Source organism: Tachyglossus aculeatus, chromosome 21, assembly GCF_015852505.1.
Source record: "Tachyglossus aculeatus isolate mTacAcu1 chromosome 21, mTacAcu1.pri, whole genome shotgun sequence".
NCBI classification, from domain to species: Eukaryota; Metazoa; Chordata; class Mammalia; order Monotremata; family Tachyglossidae; genus Tachyglossus; species Tachyglossus aculeatus.
This window is the reverse complement of record NC_052086.1, coordinates 56,833,825-56,849,107: the sequence shown is the minus strand read 5'-3', so window position 1 is coordinate 56,849,107 and position 15,283 is coordinate 56,833,825. Positions and strand designations below refer to the sequence as shown.

At 50.3% G+C, this 15,283-nt stretch overlaps 1 protein-coding gene across 2 annotated transcripts; it reads left to right on the top strand.

Moving 5' to 3' along the window:
• Positions 1-880: 880 nt before the first annotated feature.
• CPSF4 (cleavage and polyadenylation specific factor 4) lies at positions 881-13,704 on the top strand. 2 transcript variants are annotated; one of them, XM_038762542.1, is made up of 8 exons: positions 881-1,087; positions 5,517-5,567; positions 6,505-6,657; positions 7,460-7,555; positions 8,155-8,248; positions 9,386-9,458; positions 10,866-10,958; positions 12,571-13,704. In XM_038762542.1, exons 1-8 carry the CDS (start codon positions 985-987, stop codon positions 12,637-12,639), a joined length of 732 nt encoding a protein of 243 aa, XP_038618470.1. In that variant the 5' UTR covers positions 881-984; the 3' UTR covers positions 12,640-13,704. The 2 variants fall into 2 exon arrangements, with proteins under 2 accessions (XP_038618470.1, XP_038618469.1); XM_038762541.1 differs by having other exon boundaries at positions 10,791-10,958.
• The last annotated feature ends 1,579 nt before the right edge of the window (positions 13,705-15,283 follow it).

Below are 15,283 nucleotides of genomic sequence, written 5' to 3'. Positions count from 1 at the left end.
ATTTTCTGGGCCTCAGTTCCCTCATCTGTAAAATGGGGATGAAGACTGCGAGCTCCCCGTGGGACAACCTAAGCGCTTAATAAATGCCATCATTATTATTATTATTATTATTATTAATCGCTCTATAAAGATGAATGAATGAATGAGTGAATGAATTCATTCACTATATATGTATATATGTTTGTACATATTTATTTCTCTATTTACTTATTTATTTATTTAACTTGTACATATCTATTCTATTTATTTTATTTTGTCAGTATGTTTGGTTTTGTTGTCTGTCTCCCCCTTTTAGACTGTGAGCCCACAATTGGGTAGGGACTGTCTCTATATGTTGCCAACTTGTACTTCCCAAGCGCGTAGTACAGTGCTCTGCACACAGTAAGCGCTCAGTAAATACGATTGATGATGATGATGATGATGATGGTGATGATGATGATGATGATGATGATGATGATGATGATGATGATGGATGGATGGATGGATGAATGAATGAATGAATGAATGACGCCTTCCGTCCGTGCCTGCCGGCGTGCGTGCGTGCCTGCCCTCGTGTGGGCACGCGCGCCTTCCGTCCGTGCGTGCCGACGTCCGTTTGCGCGTGCCGACGTCCGTACGTGCGTGCCTGCCCTCGTGTGGGCACGCGCGCCGACGTCCGTGCGTGCCGACGTCCGTGCGTGTCGACGTGCGTGCGTGCGTGCGCGCGCCGACGTCCGTGCGTGCGTGCCTGCCCTCGTGTGGGCACGCGCGCCGACGTCCGTGCGTGTCGACGTCCGTGCGTGCGCGCGCCGACGTCTGTGCGCTCCGCCGTGCGTGCGTGCGTGCCGACGTCCGATCCCGCGCTGGGCGGCCGCAGAGTGCGGTCAAGGCTGGGACTCCCGGCATCCTCCGCGGGGTTGGCCTGGAGAAGGAGGAGGCCAAGGAGGCCAAGGCGCGGCCTAGGAGGAGGGCGGCCCCCTCGGGGGGGTCCGGACGGTCGCCAAGATGCAGGAACTCATCGCCAGCGTGGACCACATCAAGTTCGACCTGGAGATCGCGGTGGAGCAGCAGCTGGGCGCCCAGCCGCTGCCCTTCCCCGGCATGGACAGTGAGTGGGGTTTGGTTTTGCTCTCTGTCCCCCCCCTTTTAGACTGTGAGCCCACTGTTGGGTAGGGACCGTCTCTATATGTTGCCAACTTGTACTTCCCAAGCGCTTAGTACAGTGCTCTGCACACAGTAAGCGCTCAATAAATACGATTGATGATGATGGGGGCGCTGGGACCCACAGGGCCCCACCCTCAGCCCCCTCCATCCCCCCCCATCACACCCCCCTGTGGGGTAGGGACCGCCTCTAGATGTTGCCAACTTGTAATAATAATAATAATAATGGCATTTATTAAGCGCTTTCTATGTGCAAAGCACTGTTCTAAGCGCGGGGGGATACAAGGTGACCAGGTTGTCCCACGTGGGGCTCACAGTCTTAATCCCATTTTGCAGATGAGGGAACTGAGGCACAGAGAAGTGAAGTGGCTTGCCCAAGGCCCCACAGCTGACAAGCGGCGGAGCCGGGATTCGAACCCATGACCTCTGACTCCAAAGCCCGTGCTCTTTCCACTGAGCCACGCTTGTACTTCCCAAGCGCTTAGTCCAGTGCTCTGCACACAGTAAGCGCTCAATAAATATGAATGAATGAATTGAGCGCTTGGGAAGGACAAGTTGACAACACATAGCAACAAGTTGCCACACACACCCCCCCCGCCCTTACAGCACCTGTATAGGTGTTTGTACAGATTTATCACTCTATTTTACTTGCACACATTTATTCTATTCAGTTTAATATGCTTGGTTTTGTTGTCTGTCTTCCCCCTTCTAGACTGGGAGCCCGCTGTTGGGTAGGGACCGGCTCTAGATGTTGCCAACTTGTCCTTCCCAAGCGCTTAGTCCGGTGCTCTGCACGCAGTAAGCGCTCAATAAAGACGATTGAATGAATGAATTGAGCGCTTACTGTCTGCAGAGCACTGGACTAAGCGCCAGGAGGCCTTCCCAGACTGAGCCCCTTCCTTCCTCGCCCCCTCGTCCCCCTCTCCATCCCCCCATCTTACCTCCTTCCCTTCCCCACAGCACCTGTATATATGTATATATGTTTGTACGTGCAATTCTATTTATTTATTTATTTATTTATTTTACTTGTTCGCATCTATTCTATTTATTCTATTTTGTTAATATGTTTTGTTTTGGTCTCTGTCTCCCCGTTTTAGATTGTGAGCCCACTGTTGGGTAGGGACCGTCTCTATATGTAGCCAACTTGGACTTCCCAAGCGCCTAGTACAGTGCTCTGCACACAGTAAGCGCTCAATAAATACGATTGATTGATTGGGAAGGACAGGTTGGCAACATAACAACGTTTCCATCCCCCCGCCTTACCTCCTTCCCCTTCCCACAGCACCTGTATAGATGTCTGTAGAGATTTATCACTCTATTTATTTTACTTGTACATATTTATTCTGTTTATTTTATTTAGTTAATATGTTTGGTTTTGTCCCCCACAGCACCTGTACGTATGTATATACGTTTGTACATATTTATTACTCTATTTTACTTGTACATATCTATTCTATTCTATTTTGTTAGTATGTTTGGTTTTGTTCTCTGTCTCCCCCTTTTAGACTGTGAGCCCACTGTTGGGTAGGGACTGTCTCTATATGTTGCCAACTTGTGCTTCCCAAACGCTTAGTACAGTGCCCTGCACACAGTAAGTGCTCAATAAATACAATTGATTGATTGAGTCCTCTTCCGCTCCTTCTCTCTTCCTTCTCTTCCTCCAAGCCCTACTGAGAGCTCACCTCCTCCAGGAGGCCTTCCCACACTCAGCCCCCTTTTTCCTCTCCCCCTCCCCATCCCCTCCGCCCTACCTCCTTCCCAGATATATATTTGTACAGATTTACTACTGTATTTATTATTTGTACATATTTACTATTTATTTTGTCAATGATGTATATATGTTTCAACATACTTATTACTCAATTTATTTTACTTATGCATATTCATTCTATTTATTTTATTTTGTTAATATGTTTTGTTATCCATCTCCCCCTTCTAGACTGTGAGCCCGCTGTTGGGTAGGGACCGTCTCTAGATGTTGCCAACTTGGACTTCCCAAGCGCTTAGTACAGTGCTCTGCACACAGTAAGCGCTCAATAAATACGACTGAATGAACGAATGAATGAAAGAGCCCAGCTCAGAGGTCATGGGTTCAAACCCCCGCTCTGCCAATTGTCAGCTGTGTGACTTTGGGCAAGTCACTTCACTTCTCTGTGCCTCAGTACCCTCATCTGTAAAATGGGTATTAAGACTGTGAGCCCCCCGTGGGACAACCTGATCACCTTGTAACCTCCCCAGCGCTTAGAACAGTGCTTTGCACAGAGTAAGCGCTTAATAAATGCCGTTATTATTATTATTCCCAAGCGCTTAGTACAGTGCTCTGCACACAGTAAGTGCTCAATAAATACGATTGAATGAATGAATGAGAAGGACCTTGCTTGAACAGTGCTCCAGCGCTTAGAGCAGTGCTTTGCACATAGTAAGTGCTTAATAAATGCCATCATCATTATTATTATTATTCATGCTTCCCCAGAGTTTAGGCAAGTGCTCAGCACACAGTAAGCACTCAATCAGTACGATTGGATAAATGAAGGAAGGAAGGATGGACCTGGGTTCTAATTCCGCCTCCGCCCCTTCATTCATTCCAGAAGCAGCGTGGCTTAATGGAAAGAGCCTGGGCTTGGGAGTCAGAGGTCGTGGGTTCTAATCCCGGCTCCGCTGCTTAATAATAATAACAATAATAATAATGTTAATGATAATAATAACAATAAAATAATAATAACAATAACGATGGCATTTGTTAAACACTTACTATGTGCAAAGCACTGTTCTAATCACTGGGGGGATACAAGGTGATCAGGTTGTCTCACGTGGGGCTCACAGTCTTAATCCCCATTTTACAGATGAGGTCACTGAGGCCCAGAGAAGTGAAGTGACTTGCCCAAAGTCACCCAGCTGACAATTGGCGGAGCCGGGATTTGAACCCACGACCTCCGACTCCAAAACCCGGGCTCTTCCCACCGAGCCACGCTTCTTCTCTCGTATTTACCCCAATGCTTAGTGCAGTGTCCGGCTCAGAGTGAGCGCTTAACAAATACCATTAACTGTGGTATTTGTTGAGCACTTTCCATGTGCCGAGCACTGTACTAAGCGCTGAGCACTGGGAACTCCCGCCGCCGGGTGGTCCCTCTCCCAAATCTAGGGCCCTGCACAGTCCTCACCTTTGAAGATACAAAGCAGATACCTTTGGAGATACCCTGCCTCCCTCTTCCTCCTTCCTGCCGAGGGGCACAAAAGCTTCTGTGTGAGATTTGTTTATTGCCTCCAAAAGCCCCAGTCGGGGTCCGGCATTTTCCGATTTTTGGGAGGAAAGGGGGAGAAGGGGTAGCTTTGTGCCAGGGAGTCACCCGGAGCTCAGTAGCTTTTCCCGATCTGTCCCGCCGGAGCTTCTGGCTAAAGAGAAGGAGGAGACGGAAACATCCGAAGAGAGACCTAGGTGGCTCTGAGGGGAACCATTTGCAGTTACTGCCCCTGTCAGACTCATGAATTCATTCAATCCTGTTTACTGAGCGCTTACTGTGTGCAAAGCACTGTACCGACGCTTGGAAAGTACAGTACAGCAATAAAGAGGGACAATCCCTGCCCACAGTGGGCTCGCAAGTCTAGAGGGGTGGGGAGACAGCCATCAATACGAGCAAACAGGCGTCAATATAAATAAATAGAACTATAGAAGTATATTGTCCCCCCTTCCCCCTCCTCCATTTACCCCAAATCAATCAATCGTATCTGATTGGCTCAATCAAATTTGATTGGAATCAAATCGTATTTGATTGGGCCAATTTGATTGGCCCAAAATCATCATCAATCGTATTTATTGAGCGCTTACTATGTGCAGAGCACTGTACTAAGCGCTTGGGAAGTACAAATTGGCAACCTATAGAGACAGTCCCTACCCAACAGTGGGCTCACAGTCTAGAAGGGGGAGACAGAGAACAAAACCAAACATACTAACAAAATAAATAGAATAGCTATGTACAAGTAAAATAAATAAATAAATAGAGTAATAAATATGTACAAACATATATACATATATACAGGTGCTGTGGGGAAGGGAAGGAGGTAAGGTGGGGGGGGATGGAGAGGGGGACGAGGGGGAGAGGAAGGAAGGGGCTCAGTCTGGGAGCCCGAAATGAGCCCGAGTAGTCTGCGGGGAACAGGCCGACGTTCGTTGTGGTCTGGAAATAAGGTTAGTTACCTTCCCTCACCACTCCGCCCCCGCCATCTCCACTAACTTCGTTGCCGCTCGGTTTTCCGTGACATTTTTCCCAAGAGCCGCTAAGATCATATTTCCCCTCCGCCGAAGCTGGGAACGGGCCCGGGAAGGAATGGCAGATTGTCACGCGACTTAACCTGGTGCTTGTCCCTGTCCCCTCCAGAATCCGGGGCCGCCGTCTGTGAATTTTTTTTGAAAGCCGCCTGCGGAAAAGGTAAGAAAAATCCCAGCCCCACCCGACCGGTACCGTCCAAAACCCTTCGCCGTTCACCCTTCCCCTACGGACAGTCGGGGATGAAGCTCTGATGTGCTTTCCTTTTGGAAAAAAGTACCATCTAGTGTGTCAGGGTGGGATTCAAGCGGGTCCGGGATCTCCCGGCTTCGGGGAAGATCGGGACTGGCCAAGCTGACAGGATTCCCCATTGAATCCTGGCTTAATGTGTCCTCACCGATGCCCTGCAGTGAAAGTAACAGAGGAGTCTCTGCTCAGAGGCCGACTCCAACCTGCTCCAGGCCAAAGATCTTGCTTTGCCTTCACCCCGCGTGCCAAGTTGGACCTCCTTCCTCGTGTTTGATAAGGATTAAGAAAGGCCGGGCTAGAGATGTATCAATCAGTGGTGTTTATTGAGTGTTTATTATGTGCAGAGCACTGTTCTAAGGGCTTGGAAGAGTACGATTCAGGAGAATTAGTCCATGTTCCCGCCCATAGAGAGCAATCATTCTTTATTAACAAAGCTGCTCCAACACCAAGGACAGTATGTACACTAATTGGGTCTCAATTCCCCCCTCCTCGCCCCATACCCCCACACTGGTCTTCTCAGGCACACACAAATTTCACTTTGGTATCGTCCAGCATAGAGCAGTCTTCAGGTGCTTCTAATTTTGCTTTTAGACTGCGAGCCCACTGTTGGGTAGGGACCGTCTCTATATGTTGCCGACTTGTATTTCCCAAGCGCTTAGTACAGTGCTTTGCGCACAGTGAGCGCTCAATAAATACGATTGATGATGAAAGGAGTCGCACGCGGGCGAATCCCCGGCCTGCGTATCCAGATCCCCCCCCGCGGGGTCAACCGGTTACAGTGTCCTCGGAGGAGCGGGAGACGGGTGTGAAGGTCCACGCCGGCTCCTCACTCGTCTGTCCGACCTGACAGGAGGCATGTGCCCTTTCCGCCACATCAGCGGCGAGAAGACGGTCGTCTGCAAACACTGGCTGCGCGGGCTGTGCAAGAAGGGGGACCAGTGCGAGTTCTTGCACGAGTACGACATGACCAAGATGCCCGAATGCTACTTCTACTCCAAATTCGGTAAAAAGCCTCTTGGGTGGGGGGATAACCGAAACGCCCCAGGGTCAGCCAGGTGTCGCCTGGGCTCTTGACCTACTAGCCCCTCTCCCGAAGCGTGGTTATGTGGCATTTAGTTTGGAAAATGAGGTTTGGTTTTATTAACTGAGGACAGCGTCGGCCGGATGCCAACTCGACAGTCAGCTGAGGTTTTGTGTTTTTATAACACCTGGTCATCAAAGGAGGAAGCCCTTGACAGACATTCATTATTTGTGTATCACAGCTCGCCTGGTGTGAATACCTTGCTCCATTATTAGAGTGGGAGTGCTTTGCACGCTTAACAAATAGCATCATTATTATTAGGAGGGCCTTTATAGTCAGGGGTTGGTACAGTAGTTTAGTACAGGCCGTTGGATCTAGTGGGTGCTGAGTAAATCCTTGTCCTCCCACCACCAAGACGGACCTCTTCCAAGGCAAGGCACAGTACTCAGCTTTCTGATTTACTGGCTTGGGCTCTAACAGGATGGGTGGGATCAGAGGCTGAGAGGAACGGAGCCAAAATGTTGTTGTAGTGGAAGCAGCGTGGCTCAGTGGAAAGAGCGCGGGCTTGGGAGCCAGAGGTCATGGGTTCGAATCCCGGATCGGCCACTTAGCTGCGTGACCGTGGGCAAGTCACTTAACTTCTCTGGGCCTCAGTTCCCTCACCGATAGCGACCCACCCGGCCTCTTTCTTGGGGAAGCAGCTGTCCGACCTCCACGGTAGCGGGGGGAATCGTCCCGTCCTGCCTTTGGCCTGACGGCTATGTTTGGCTTCTTTTCTGCCCAGGGGAGTGCAGTAACAAAGAATGTCCCTTCCTCCACATCGACCCCGAGTCCAAGATCAAGGACTGCCCCTGGTACGACCGCGGCTTCTGCAAACACGGTACGTCCCAGGCAAGGTAGAGTGGCACGGCGGCCCCCCACCGAGGGTCAAGGTGGGGCCTGTCTTTAGACGAATGCCAAACGGGGCAGCGGGCCTCACCTCTCCCGGCCTCGAGGCTAGCCGAGTGGCCCGCCCGAGCCCCTTCCCCCGCCGGGTTAATAGCCTCTTCTAGGCGGCCCGTCCCACGAGCGAGACGATTTCGGTGGCCCGACTTCCTCCAAAGCCTTACCAACAGGTTTGGGAAGTAGCGTTGGATCGAACGTTACCAGGCTCGGGGAATATTAAAAGTGGTTTCACCTTTCCCTTCCTTTTTGTTGGACCCCTGTTTACAGATCCCTCCCCCCTGCCCCATTTTCACTTGTGTTTCCTCTTTGAACCTCTCCCTGTTATCATCCCCTTTGCTGCTCTCACTCGAGCCAAAAACTTAAAGAGTATCGGGGAGTTCAAGCGTCCATCCACGTCTCGACAGCCGTCTTTTGTGTCTCTGAGTTGATGCCCGGCTGTTACGGCCGCGTCTCGGGCGGTGCCCGGAACGGAGCTCGGAATGCTTGGGGTTTTGCTCTTGGGAATCACGAGTCACTTTGCGTTGGACACCGCAGGTCCCCTCTGTCGACACCGGCACACTAGGAGAGTCATCTGTGTGAATTACCTCGTGGGATTCTGTCCGGAGGGTCCCTCCTGTAAATTTATGCAGTGAGTATTTCCTTCCTACCCCAGGGTTCGTCTTGGGCTCAGGCCCCAGCTTGAGGCGGACGAGCGCAGGTCTAGGCCGGGCCGGTCGACTTGTTCCTTGGGACCAGAGAGAAAGCTGATCGCGGACATGGAGTGTCCCTCCTGTTTAGGCAGTGAGCCCCGCGTGGGGCAGGGACTGCCTTCGACCCGATCGTCCCGACCACCCCGGCGCTTGGCCCCTAGTTAGAGCTCAACAAACACCACCGTGAGCGTGAAGAGACCTTGGGGGGGACCCTCATTTTTCTCACGGATGGTTGTCGTTTATCCGTTTTGTTGAGGGTTCCAGCTCCCAACGGCTGAAAGTCTTGGGCTCACTGGAGATTTCCCCCTCTCTGTTTTGCCAGTGCCTGTTTATTCCTATAAACAGAGCCCTGGGTTTCTGACTGGTTCATGTCAAGTATTTGTAAGTGGGCTTTTGGGAGTGGATTCCAAAACCTGAGCACCGATGGATTGTGCTTTTCTTTAAGTGCTTACTCTGTTCCAGGCACGGTACTCAGCACTGGGATAGATACAGGTTAATCAAGTTGGACACAGTCCCAGTCCCATGAAGGGCTCACAGTTGTAATCCCCGTTCTACAGATGAGGTAACTGAGGCCCAGAGAAGTGAAGTGACTTGCCCGAGGTCACACAGCAGACAAGTGGCAGAGCCGGGGTTACAACCTAGGTCCTTCTGGCTTCCAGGCCCGGGCTGTATCCACTAGGCCACACTGCTTCTCACGTCTCCAAGTGCTGCACGATCCTAGAGGTAGCAGGGACTCGTGGATAGGGCACTGGCTGGGAGGCGGCGGAGGGCATCAGGGGCCCGTGGTGAATTCAGTTCGGCCACCCACCCTGTGACTTCATGTTCCAGTTTCTCCCATAATTAAATGAAGATTGTTACCATCGACTCCTAGAAAGTAATTCAAGCGACTCGAGTGCATTCGGCTCCTTGGTTACAAGAGGACCGTACAAGTTCTTCCGAGTCTCATTGCGTTCGAGCTTCTCCGCAACATCCCCGGGAACGAGGGGCCTTTGGGAAGGGGTTGCTGCCACGGCCAGTCTAAAAACCGTTTTGCCTTTTTGTTTCTTCTTCTCTGTTTGTCTGTACTTGCAAACCAGCCCTCGCTTTGAACTGCCCATGGGGACCTCCGAACAACCACCCCTGCCTCAACAGACCCTGCCCTTGGCAAAGGTACCGAATTCTCAGCCCTTTCGACGGGGGTAGCCGCGCTGTCCCTTACGTCGGCCCTGACTGGCAGGGACGAAACCTGCCACTCTGGAGTGTTTCTGAAGAACGGTGCCGCCTGGCTCTTGAGGGCAACCCAATTATGCCCTTCTTAATGACCAGGATCTGGAGGTTTTAAGCTGGGAAGGGAGGGATTTGCAACCTTCCCAGCAAGCCGTTCGGGAGGTGGGGGTCCCGGAGCCCAACGACGTCTCTGTGGCCAAGAAATCCCAGGCGATATGATGTTCGGCCTTAGAATGGGAGCTAAACTTCAGTCTCGCCTGTGTGTGATTTGAAGTCTTCTGTCCCCTTGTTTTTATTTCTCACAAAGCAGTGTTCTCCCCGTTGGGCTGAATTGGGTTTCGGGGAGGATGGTTGTTGGCGTATGGATTTCTTGATTGACAAGGGAACAGGAAAATGCAGGGAATCTGTAGGTTCCGATGGTTCGAGGGGACAGGAGGAACTGCCCAGAGCGGACCCTTAGCTCTGGTGAGGGGTTCATCCTGTTGTCCTTTCCAGCGAAGGATTCTCAACCCTAGTATTTGAAGGAGGCGAAAGAGAACCAAGTTACAACTGAAATCTCAACCGTTCCTCCCTCTTCTTGCTCCCTTAAAGGGGTTGGGAAGGATGGGGATGAGGAGTTAGATTTGGTCGGTCGGGCGACTAACGTAGGTTTTGGAGACCCCCGTTAGGTACCTACCAGTCAGAGGTGCTACAATAGGCCACATGAAGGGCTTGGCTCTTCACCTGCTGTCTGGGGATGAACTTTCTGCTTCCTCAAGAGACTTCCCACGATAAGGGAGCCCGTTCAGACCCTGAACAAGAAGGCTCAAATCAGTTTCCCCCTTCCCTTTTCAAATTCAGCAAGCGGTTGCCACCCAACCTTTGTTTGAGCTGCGGGCAACATTCTGGAAGGGGTTTTTTTGAGGGGCCTCGGGGAGTCACTTTCATAAGGAATCCCGTAAGAATCCTTCTGAACCAAGCCATTCCAATTCCGACTCTGACCCAGATTGACAGAGTACCAAAAATGACTTGAAGATTCATTCAGTCCCTCTCCCTCTTCTCCCGATAAAGCAAGAGAGCCTTCTCTGGCATTTCCAGTCCCTGCTCGCTTTTTCCTTCTCTTCCGAGATAGAACTCCCAACGCCCCGTACCTTTCCCCCCGCTCCCCCAAGCCAAGTGGCTGAGGAATCCCTTCTCCTTGCTGGCCGCAGCTCCGGAAAAACCCCCGTTTTTCCTGTCAGAAGTCCTTCTGCCCGTGTTTTCCCGAGTAAAACCGTGTTATGTAACTTTTTCCAGCAAAATAACAATCCACCATTACAAAGGTCGTCCTCCTTGATCCAGTTAACGAGTCAGAACTCTTCTCCCAATCAGAGAACCCCACAGGTCATCGGGGTCATGCAGTCTCAAAACAACAACGTGGGAAACAGGGGACCCCGGCCGTTGGAGCAGGTCACTTGCTACAAGGTAGGTCCGGGCGTTGCGGGGGGGTGGGGAGGGGCGAAAGCGGAGGTTAACGGTAACCGTGGTCCGGGGAGAAAAGGATCAGGATGACAGAAGGTCCCAGATAACTCCAGGTTGCAATTTCTCCCGCCTTTTTCCCAGCTGCTAAGAAGCACCCAAGTGGACTCGGTGCATTTTATTTTGTTAGTATGTTTGGTTTTGTTCTCTGTCTCCCCCTTTTAGACTGTGAGCCCACTGTTGGGTAGGGACTGTCTCTATATGTTGCCAATTTGTACTTCCCAAGCGCTTAGTACAGTGCTCTGCACATAGTAAGCGCTCAATAAATACGATTGATGATGATGATGATGATGATTTCCCTCTCTTTCTGACTAAAACGGCCCAAGGCCAGCTATCGGGAAGGAAGAGAAGCAAGGGACTTGAGTCAACCCTGATGATGGAGTCTCACGTCAGGTTAGCAACAGGAGGAGCCTCGGCCCTGTACCCTCAGGGTCGAGAACCGACGGGAAGAAGTCGATTGTAGTGCAGGCGGTGTTCCCGGCACCATTCTCCTTCCGCCCCTTCCTCTCCCCCTCGTCCCTGCCGGGCCGATTCCGAGAGCCTGCTCCTCCTCCCGGGGCCAACGGCAGGGAAAACCTGGCTCTGAATAGTTGAGGTAACAGCACCCGGGCTTGGGAGTCAGAGGTCGTGGGTTCTAATCCCGGCTCCGCCACCTGTCTGCTGTGTGACCTTGGGCAAGTCACTTCTCTGAGCCTCAGTGACCTCATCTGTAAAATGGGGATTAAGACTGTGAGCCCCCCTGTGGGACAACCCCAGTGCTTCGAACAGTGCTTTGCACGTAGTAAGCGCTTAACAAATGCCATCTTTATTATTGTTATTTGCCATAGTAACTGGAATCTTCTTTAACCAGAGTACCCCTTGGTCTGCCACCAATCATTGGTAGCGTCTGGAAGGGAGGGGCCCAGATGTTCATGAAAGCAAGCCCCAAACTGGAAATTTTAGGCACTGTAGGCTTTTCTCTCCCCAGTGAAACTATTCCCTTTTACCTAAGGAAAACCCATTCAGAGTCGGCGAGAGTCCCTGTTGTCAGGAGGTCGAATTGAAAGAGATTGGGGGTGAAGCGCCCGCTTTTGGGATTGGGTAGCCCGTCTTTGCAGTCGTGACAGGGCACCCGCTCCAGAACAGCGAGCTGCCCCGCTGCTCGCCTCCATCCTGTCAGTCCCTTTTGATTTGCAATCCCTTCACCGAACCCGCCGAGGAGCCCCCAGAACTTTATGAATCGGCGATTCGGATCCTGCAAGGTAGGTGGACTGGCGTGCTTACAGGTGGGGCGAGCCATAGCCAAGGTAGGATGACAAACCACGAGGGGAAACTGCGAGTCTTTCCTCCACACCCGTGCTCTTTCCTCATTCGAAAATAGAAGTCATCATTTTTGACTCACTGGGCTTGATGTTTCAGTCTCCCTCAGTGGTCTTTTCCGTTGTTAAAAAGGTACGGTCACTTAAAGGTTCCGATGCCGGAACCGACAGGAACCCCCTCTAATCCCTCATTTAAGGTGGGTGTGGGTGCCACCGTGCCGGAAGACTCACAGACGCGCTTGTCCTTTTCTTGTTTCCAGTGCGGTGAAAAAGGACATTATGCCAACAGATGTACCAAAGGACACTTGGCCTTTCTCAGTGGACAGTGATGGCCGCAGAAACTCAAGGACAGCATAGGGGGGCCCTCGGACTTCGCCGTTTGCTGCCGTGCTGGGGAAGAGTTCATTCCCACCCCAATCTCGGATGATGATTTCTTTCTTTTTTTAAAGGCCAGTGTTGAAGAAATGGTGGTTAGTAGCTGGCCAGCAGACAAGGTTTTTTTTTTTGTTCATTTGAGGGGTTGAGAGCGGGTCGTGTCCCCTCCAATTGTTAAAATCCTTTTGAAAGTGAGCGACATCTTTTGTTCCATGTGGGAGAGGTGAAGTCCTCTACTTTCGAGTTGGTCCAAAATCTTTTTTATCAAGGTCCTTCTCACCTTCAGGGCCCCCCGTCCGAGGACTCCGGCACGTTTTGAGGGGCTCAGGGACACGCCTCTCGCTCGAACACAGATAAGATGTCTTATACTTGAAAAGCATTTCCTTGTCCCTCCTGCTGCCCCAGCCATATTTTATTTCATAAAATACCTTTGCAGAGTCATCCGACGGCGAGGGTACGGCGGTGGGGGCCTTATGCAACTCGGGGACCGGACACGATCGCTTCTCTCCCCCTTCCTGCTTTCTGCCGGATGCTCTAGCAGTCACCCGGAGCAAGGGGCAGAGGTGCCAGCCCTAACGGAAAACTTGAACCCCGTTGCCTCGAAAAGGTTGTCCAGTCCTGGTCCAAGTCGCAAAAGCCCAGCGGTTGAGTCTTGCAAACGGTCTACAGTGAGAGGCCCTCACCAGCTTAAGGCAGCGTTGCTCTTGGGCCTCGCTTCATTTTGATATTGCTCCGAGAGCAAATCGGGTACCTTACGGTGGAGGCGGAAGCCATCTCTCTTAACTAGGTGAAAACTGTAAGAATGGAAATCTGACCGCACGCTGGGACTTTACAACCCCCTAGAATTTTGAGGCTTCTCCAGCCTAGGCATTTGCCACCGTCGAAATTCAAAGGAAAACACCGCCTAACTGAAATGTACTGCTGAAAATGTCTGTGAAACTCTCAAATGCGATTTCCAGGTCTAGGGTAAGCGGAGAGGCTTTTTACGAGGTTAATTAAAATGTGTGTGTTTTTTTTAATGTTCCCGTTTCTAACGAAAGTCATTTTAAATCACTGAAGAATCTCATTTTATACAGGAGCCCCTTTTCTTTTGAAATCTGAGCCTGAGGGTTGCGTGGGCGGCCCGGTCTTAAGCCCAACTTCTACAGGCCATTTAGGCTGGTGCTGCCAGTATTGCCTGCTGGTGACTGGCGACTAGCCACAGTGGGGTTCAGCCGTGAGTTGCATTTCTGGCCAGGGCTTGTCTGAGAGGTGAAGGCAGACTGGTTTAGTGGGGGCACGTAGTCCAGCAGATGAACCCCGTAGCAGCACAGAGCTCCCGGCTTTCATTCCAGTAGGGTCTGAGCTGTTCCACAGGTAAGTCCTTCCCTTTGGACATCCACTCATTCGGAAGGGCTTGGGCCTAAACCATCCCAATTAATGGGCTTCACTATGTTCTCGTGGTGGGATGATCCATGTACAGAAGTGCAGAAGGCTAAGCAGTAGCAACAAAACGGGTAAGTCAGTTTTTTGTAACTTAAAGAAATAGTTCTGTAATGTTTCTGGACCTTATGCTGGCAGATGAAGTTACCTGCTCCAGTTTCAGACAGTTATTCGTACCGCACCCATGGAAAATAATCTAAATTTTCAGTAATTTCCTTCATAAAATTTTATAGATTAAGAAAGCCCGGGCTAGAGATGGTATCAGTCAATGGTGTTTATTGACTACTTATTATGCGCAGAGCGCTGTTCTAAGGGCTTGGAAGAGTACGATTCAGCAGAATTAGTCCATTTTCCCGCCCATAGTGAGCAATCATTCTTTATTAGCGAAGATAGTTACTCCAGTTTCAGAAAGTTATTCTTACCACACCTGTGGAAAACAATCTAAATTCTCAGTAATTTCCTTCATAAAATTTTATAGATTGGGCTAGAGATGGTATCAATCAGTGGTGCTAATTGAGTGCTTATTATGTGCAGAGCACTGTTCTAAGGGCTTGGAAAAGTACGATTCAGCAGAATTAGTCCATTTTCCCACCCATAGTGAGCAATCATTCTTTATTAGCGAAGATAGTTACTCCAGTTTCAGAAAGCTATTCTTACCACATCCGTGGAAAACAATCTAAATTCTCAGTAATTTCCTTCATAAAATTTTATAGATTAAGAAAGCCCGGGCTAGAGATGGTTATCAATCAGTGGTGTTTATTGAGTGCTTATTGTGTGCAGAACGCTGTTCTAAGGGCTTGGAAGAGTACGATTCAGCAAAATGAGTCCATGTCCCTGCCCATAGTGAGCAATCATTCTTTATTCCCACACCCGTGGAAAACAATCTGAATTCTCAGTAATTTCCTTCATAAAATTTTATAGATTGGGCTAGAGATGGTATCAATCAGTGGTGCTAATTGAGTGCTTATTAAGTGCAGAGCACTGTTCTAAGGGCTTGGAAAAGTACGATTCAGCAGAATTAGTCCATTTTCCCACCCATAGTGAGCAATCATTCTTTATTAGTGAAGATAGTTACTCCAGTTTCAGAAAGTTATTCTTGCCACACCCGTGGAAAACAATCTAAATTCTCAGTAATTTCCTTCATAAAATTTTATAGATTAAGAAAGCCTGGGCTAG

Coding starts and splice junctions, on each gene's coding strand:
- CPSF4 (XM_038762541.1), top strand. CDS start 985: ATGCAGGAACTCATCGCCAGCGTGGACCACATCAAGTTCGACCTGGAG. Junction 1,088..5,516: donor GCCCTTCCCCGGCATGGACA/GTGAGTGGGGTT, acceptor TGTCCCCTCCAG/AATCCGGGGCCGCCGTCTGT. Junction 9,459..10,790: donor AGACCCTGCCCTTGGCAAAG/GTACCGAATTCT, acceptor AACTTTTTCCAG/CAAAATAACAATCCACCATT.